Source organism: Pezoporus wallicus, unplaced genomic scaffold (genome assembly GCF_028554395.1).
Source record: "Pezoporus wallicus isolate ANWC-B61680 ecotype Strahan unplaced genomic scaffold, APGP_CSIRO_Pwel_v1 contig_3486, whole genome shotgun sequence".
Classification (NCBI taxonomy): Eukaryota; Metazoa; Chordata; class Aves; order Psittaciformes; family Psittacidae; genus Pezoporus; species Pezoporus wallicus.
Genome location: NW_026642292.1, coordinates 7,847,723 through 7,855,000, shown reverse-complemented (window position 1 = coordinate 7,855,000; position 7,278 = coordinate 7,847,723). Strand labels below are relative to the sequence as shown.

General features: G+C 37.1%; 1 protein-coding gene across 4 annotated transcripts in view; it reads left to right on the top strand.

Moving 5' to 3' along the window:
* NPAS3 (neuronal PAS domain protein 3) overlaps nt 1-7,278 on the top strand; it is a 607,513-nt gene that overhangs the window by 85,117 nt on the left and 515,118 nt on the right. Inside the window, exon 3 of one of the 4 annotated variants that reach the window (XM_057428644.1) lies at nt 2,038-2,127. The exons of the other annotated variants lie outside the window; for them this stretch is intronic. Within the exon in view, the coding sequence (XP_057284627.1) occupies nt 2,038-2,127 (90 nt within the window). The remainder of the gene's footprint in view (nt 1-2,037; nt 2,128-7,278) is intronic. 4 annotated transcript variants of the gene reach the window in all.

Below are 7,278 nucleotides of genomic sequence, written 5' to 3'. Positions count from 1 at the left end.
CAAGGTTCATTTGGCCAGAGAACTGGTGGAAGAGCGAGCATAATTTTGAAGCCCTGTGATGCGGGCACTCATCTAGGAAGGATTCTGATAGTTTTTGCGAGTACTGGTTATGCACTTTTGAATGACTCTTTAATATAACATGCTCTCACTGTCTCCCTTTCATCCAATGAACCTGATTTATTTTACTTCTTTTTTTTTTTTTCTTTTTTTTTCAATAGTACCATTGTTTTAACAGGAGGAGTTAATATGTCCCTTGTGTCAGAATAGTTATTAAAGAGTCTGTGGGGATGTATAACTGAACCTCCTCTAGCTGAGAGGCATGGAGGGGCTAGTTCTTCTGCATCTTTGCTGAAGCTGTGGAAATAAAAACAGGATTGTTTTAGGAGTGGAAGGGTTGAAACTGGAGCATGGGTCAGTCAATGTGACAGTGCACTTAAGATTTTGAGGCTTGAATTCACTTTGCAGGCATTGCTATGACCCAAAGTGAAGCGTGTTTGTCTCTCAGGCACAAGCAACATAGAAGACACTTTCCCCTTCTGGATTTCTTTTTTCCACGTTTCCCTGCAGACAGCACTTGCATTGCAAATCCCATTTTAAGATACTTGGCTTTCTTTGTATGCTGTGTATGGTGCTTAGGCATCTAACTTGAAGGCCCTGGGTGTCACAATAAATAAGTTTCTCTGTCAATGCCTTAATTGGTGAATGCAAGAATATTGCAGGATTTGGAAACGCTTGGTCCTGCCTTTATCGTGTAGCTGTTTCCTCCATCCTGCATGTGGGTTCCCATTGGCTTAAAGCAGTGCTGAAGCATGCTCAGACCAGGTTTCCAATGCAAATGAGAAAGGGACCAGGGCTGTTAAGACATGAAATAGTCTGTGCTTGCCACTCTGTGAAGGTGCAGTCTTATTGAGGAAGGCCCTCAGTTTCCACAGTAGATACCTTCCTGTTTTCTTGTAAAGCTTGTTGCTGGATAATGATATGAAGTTGCTTTTTTTCCTCAAACCTCCAGTCTCAAGTTAATGCTGAAACAAATGTGATTTTACAAAACAAGACTAGTTTAGAGCTATATGAACATAATACTGTAAAAATAATAATGATAAACAATAATTCGGAATACTTAAAACTCACAGCCTAAAATTCCACTTTTGAAAAAAATGTCTAAAATTTCTCAAATAATTTAGACTTACTCTAGTGAACTACCATTATATTAAGTGAGGAAAAGGTATTAAATTGTGGAAGATACAAAAGCATGCAAAATGTGTTTTTATTCCAGAGAAGAGGGAGGGGGATAAAAAAGGGAAAATTAGTGGGTACTGTTTTGTGTGCAATTCCCAAGTATATTTTAAAAACAACATTGAATTTTTATAGCAAATTATATTTTCTGCTAACAGGGAGTTGGGGAGGGCTGAATAATAGAATGATTGACAAATCTTTTAGGGCCTGATTTTACAAGATGCTGTGCACCTCCTGATTGCTGCCAATCACTTTCATTTCCTTTCAGTCGATCCGAGAACATATGGCATTATTCAGATGGTGCTGAGCACCTTCAATCACAGTCCTCATAATGCCACAATATCCTCATTCTGTGCAAATGTGAGAATTGCTGTTGACACTTTAAATTGGAGGGTTATTTGGTCTTTGTCTGGACAAACTCCCAGCTGATATAAATGGATGTTCTGCCTGAGGAGGGATTGCAACAGTAAACAATAAATAATCATTTTTTTATAAGTACTGCTGTATATACACAAACTATAGGAAGTATCAGTTGGGTTCATAAAATTCTTTACCTCTTCCACTTTTATTTGATGGGGAACAAATTCAATTCCATTCTTGTGGAGAACTGAATTTTAGTTTACTCTCAGTGCAAATTTTGAAAAGTGGAAACTGGATGTTATGTGCACAAAGCAGTTGATTTAAAGAGATGAGGTGTTTAATTTAAAAATAAGAAATTAAATTTCAACATACTGATTTATCCTGCATTACAGTTACCTGTAGAGAACTTCTAGTCATGTCTATCTGTTTTTGATGCCTCTGCAGAATAACTGTCCAGCATCCTCTGCCCAACCAATCAGAATGTAGGAAAATCTACCGATATGACGGAATCTACTGTGAATCTACCTACCAGAAGTATGTTGAAATCTGTGTGAGTCTTGCCTCTAGCTCGTGCATTTAGTGCTCGTGCTCTCCTGCTATTCAGAAATTGCACGTGTGTTGAAAGCGTACACTTCTACTTGTGTGCAAAACCTCTACAGCAAGGACAGAAATATGTTGTTTAATTCTTTGGGATTGTGCTCTAAAAGCTAGAAAGCTAATAAAAAAACCCTAAGACTTTACTAAATCTCTTAGGTATGCTGCTGTACAGTGCAATAAACAGGAATGTATACACTAGAAAATCTAGGCAAAATGTATTGCACAGGTGTGTCACATCTTAGGGATTTGAAAGGTGTGTTATGTATAAATTAGCTGTCACTTTTTTTCAGTCATGTAATGGAATGATGAGTTGTAATTTGCATAATCCTTTAAGAAGTCAAATTATACTGTCATGTAGCAGACTTAACATGCTAGCTAGGATTTCATAGCTTTGCAGCTAATTAGTATGTACCTTACAGGACAGTTAAATTGAAGTTGAGTCCTCTTGCTTTGCAGTCATTTGCCTTTGTCCGCTGCCCTAACAGAGCTCACTTTTGTGCGTAACTCAAGATCTGTACTGGCACTTTTTCTGACAAAAGTGCTGTTGCTGTGGGCAGGCAAATGCAATGTGCTTGACTTCTGTTACTTTTGCAGTTAGTGAAGTTTGTTTTACTGTACTAAGAATTTAATAATCTCTTTCTACATAACGTTGAAAAGTATATATTTGACAGGCATATTGTAGATGATTTTGTATTAATACATTGTAAATGCATTATGAATTTTCTGTTACCTCGCTGGATTTTGAAACTGCTTTCTGTCACTTAGTATTTGCTTTTCACACTCCAACTACATTCTTGTTTTGTATCGCAGTGTTGTCATTATCATCTTGTTTATAATGGATTTCATGTTCCAAAAACCCCTTAACTTCTAAAAACCAATCATACCCTGCACTGCAACAAAATGCTTCTTTGGCAAGGCAGTCATGCTCATAATTTTTAGGTCAAGTTTTCTCATCTCCTCTTCTTATTCCATAACCTACTGCTTGTTGAATCTTTTAGCAATAGGTACAACCACATTAGTAAGAGCTGTTACTTTGTGTAAACAAGGAATATCATTTTGGTTTATGGAAGTGAAAGGGAAAGAGAAATCTAGATTTATCAGTATAATTACAGCATCAATGTAAATTGGTGATCCAAAATGAAAATCTGACCTCATGTCTCTGATTTAGTGAATGGCTATTTCTGGTGTGATATGATTTATTCATGATTTTTCATTGACTTATAAATATTTCTTGCACTCCTGAAATTTTTTTATAGATTTCCCTTCTGTGTTTCCAAATAATGATAGTGTCCAGGGTAACTGCAGCAGTCTAGATCTAGCATGGTTTTAAATGTCACCATAGAACTTCAGTGGTTTACTCCTCTTGCAACTTCAGTAAGTGTAAAAATGTATTTATTTGTTTAAATGTATGAAGCAGATTTGTTGTGCACTATTTATATCAGTTTTTAGAACAACTTCAAGATTTTGAAACTTTGTGGAAATATGAAAGCTTGGCATAGTTTGTCATGAGCTGAATACAGTGATGGCTTCACTTTGAATTCTGCAACATAATTGACTATCTTTTCTAAAATAGGTGGCACTTATAGTCAGTGTAGATAAACACAGCTAGTTGTGGTGACCACAGAATGGAATAGTTAATGTTCACTTACAAGTAGGCATAAAATTGCAAAAAGTCATTGGCTAAATAGCTTTTCAAGAAAAAGCAAAATCCGTAAATCAGACTGGAAGTGAAACAGTGCTGGTTTTGACATCTGTTTTTTCATCCCTGACATGTGAATTTTGAAGTATTGTAGCCCACTTCAGCTCACCTGTAAAAGCATAGATTATTTTTGAAAATTAATGGCTGGGTCTTTCTACAGAAGATAGATTGCTTTTTGATTAGTGATATTTTCTCTTGGTTACTTCTTCCATGCTTTTTAAGTTCTCTGAGGCACTCTTTCTGTTGTCTTCCCAATGAATCTTTTTTAGTACTTTTTCTCATAGTAATTTATTTCCAATGATACAACAAGAAGTTACTGACAAAAAAAAAGAGAAAAAGTCAAAATATTTTCATGACACTTTTAAAGCTTATACTTTAGTGCTACGAGACATATGAATGTGTGGTGCTAGATGCTGATCTGCACGATCAATCTCCCCCTGATTAGAATGGGGAAGCAAGGATGGGTGTGAAAAGGCCACTGGTGGTCAACAGAAAGGGCTGTGTGACCCTCCTGTTTCCTGTAGGGTAATTTCTGGGCCGGGTGAAAACTGGCAAACTGCATATTCTGAGAGTTAAAGGAATTTTAAGGACTGGCCATACAGAGCAGGACAGAACACAGTCATGGATTTGAGAGCTTGACTATTTTTATTTTTAGTTTTTCCTCCTCCAACTCATTTTCAAATTAAAAGAAGTTTTATGCAAGAAACTACTCTGGATTTATGCTTAACCATGTACCTACTGAAGATACTCTGTGTAGAGCTACCTAGCAGCTAAAATTGAAATGTTCTGTTCCTTTCTGTACAAATTTAAAAGGATCATACCATGACCGCCTACTCCAAAAATATTTTTCAGAAAACATTTTGGGAAGTAACCTTTTGAGCCAAATCTTAGTGCTATTATTAGAAATGACAGGTTTTGAGAGTTCTAAAAATGTAGAATAAATAAAAATGTAGTAAATAAAATATAATACTATTAAAAAAAGAAAACCTGCAAAAAGCTTCTTGCAACACAAGTTCTTGAGGAGCTGGACTAAAGATTACATTAGTTAATACAGAGAAATAAGCAAAATGGTAAATATTGTAATACAGATCTCTCTAGGCTATTTATGATCCTCTTTCAATTGATTCTCCAGTTTAGATATCCCATTTAGAATGGAGTGGAACACACAGTTTCAAATACTCTTGGTGAAAGAATATATTTCTTTATATATATAGATTGCCCCCCAGTTGTCTGCCACTATTGTTGCCATGGGTCTGTGTTGTTTTAGGTGGCTAAGCATGTAAAAATGCTTTTTTTTAAAAAAAAGCTCTAAAGCTTAAAATTATTACAAATTGTTTCTGTGTTCACTAGTGATAGAGACTAACACACCAAGCATTCCTAGAAGATTGTACTGTTGTGTTTTTTGAAGTAGATGAAATGGCTCATTCTGTGGTTTAGTGTGAGGTGTCCCTGCCCATGGCAGGGGGGTTGCAACTAGATGATCTTAAGGGCCTTTCCAACCCTAACTATTCTATGATTCTATGGCAGTCAATCCAGAAATTTGTCTGTTACTGGCCTGGAGTATGGCTGTCTATCAGCTCCTCAATATTTCCCCTTTTCCAGTCCCCACATCTGTAGCCAGGAATGTCCAGGCTCTTCTTTTATGATGTCAAACAAAAATGACAAAAGAAATATTTCTTGTTCAGTTCTAGCTACTTCTCTGTAACCAAATCGCCAAGGTTTTTTCCTCTTGCTAGGTTGAAAATCCTTTCTTCTGCTTACTCAGACATCTATGGTTTGCACTCCTGTTCACCTTTGTAAAGTGTCAAATGGTGAACAAAGCCCAGGTTAGATGATCTTCAGAGATAGCTGAAGGGGAGCACAGCTCCCTGCCCATGCCCTATCTTGCTAAATTACAAGGAGTAATGGCATGTCAAGGGTAAGGCCTTTTTGCCTGTCTGCAGGGAGTCTCTGCAATGTACAAGTAGAGGATATCTATGGGGCTTTTTTGTTTTGTTTGTTTTCTTCAGTTTTTACCTCTCAGCCTGGAAGTTATTCCATTCATAAAGTGGACCTCCAGAGTATCACCTGCGCTGGGAGCTGAAAGTTTCAGTTTGGTGACTGTTGTGTGTTATCTCCAAAGCAAGGGTGGAAGAATCATCTCTTCCTCATTTTTCCCTGTCCATATTAAAGCAGACTTACTACAAGTCATGTCTCTCTTCAGGAATATGGAGAATAGGGAAGAGCTCTACAGTAAGGTATTTCTTCTGAAATCAATAGCATGGAATAAATATGCAAGAAGAACACCTTGCTCATTTAAATCCCAGAAATACAGCTGTGGTCTTATTAGCTTTCTTTCCTTCTTTTCTCAGCAAGTTAGTGAAGTGAGCATAGAACAGAAGCCTCATTGATTTCAGTGTAAAGTGGAGCAATTTGTCCTGGAAGGTGTAGCTTGGCCATATACACATTGTCATCCTAAGCCTGTAAATACACAAAACATCCAAACTTGATGGACCAAAATAAGCTCCCCTTAGACAATATGTTGACTCAAGCCCATAAATATTTGTACAACTGAGGAAAGGAGGCACAAGGCTAAACCATTCCTGTCAGTCTCTGAGGTTTAAATTAAGATTTATTTATGTATCAAATGGATAAACCAAGAACAGAATGGCTTTGTATGCCCAAGAAATCTCATGGCCCCCGTAGATGACACAAAAGAGAATGTAAACCTTTTAATGGGCCAAATAATTCTCCCAGGGTTTCTAGTGAGGGAATTCAACAAGGTACAAAACATGGGAAGATGAAAGATTTCTCAGGGCTGTTGAAGCAGCCTGCAGTGCTCATCACCACCTTAATGTGGATAAACCAGTAAAAGACCTGCAGAGGAGAAGCTAACTGTTACAAATGAAGATTTACCACTTTGTGAAAGTGGGTTAAAACCCCTGCTGGCTCCTCTGCAGTTGGGCCTCCTGATTCTGGTCAGTGTATAGTCATTTAAGAGGCAGTTGATAATGGCTGAGAGGTCATAATCTTTTTCTATTTTTTTTTTTTTTCCTGTTTGTTAGTTGTGGTGTTGCACATAAATTGACTTACAAAGATGAAAGACTTTTCAGGCTTTTTGGTTGTATATCGTGACTCACCTTATACCATATAGCTGAAGAAAAGAGACAGTAGTCTAAAAGAGTTATTTTAGCTGCAGGAACATTTTAGCGTAGAACAGCGAGGCTGCCATTCAGGCTAATGCTGTAGGGGACACAAGGTTGTTTTTGGTTTTGTTTTTTTTTTTTCTTCTAACAATGACTTCAGTATCCCATGTTTAGGGTTAACCTTAGAGAGAACATACTGAAGGAGCTCCTATTTAGTTTTATCTACTCTACTAAAACAGGAAGAAGTCCTATCTTCTTGCATTG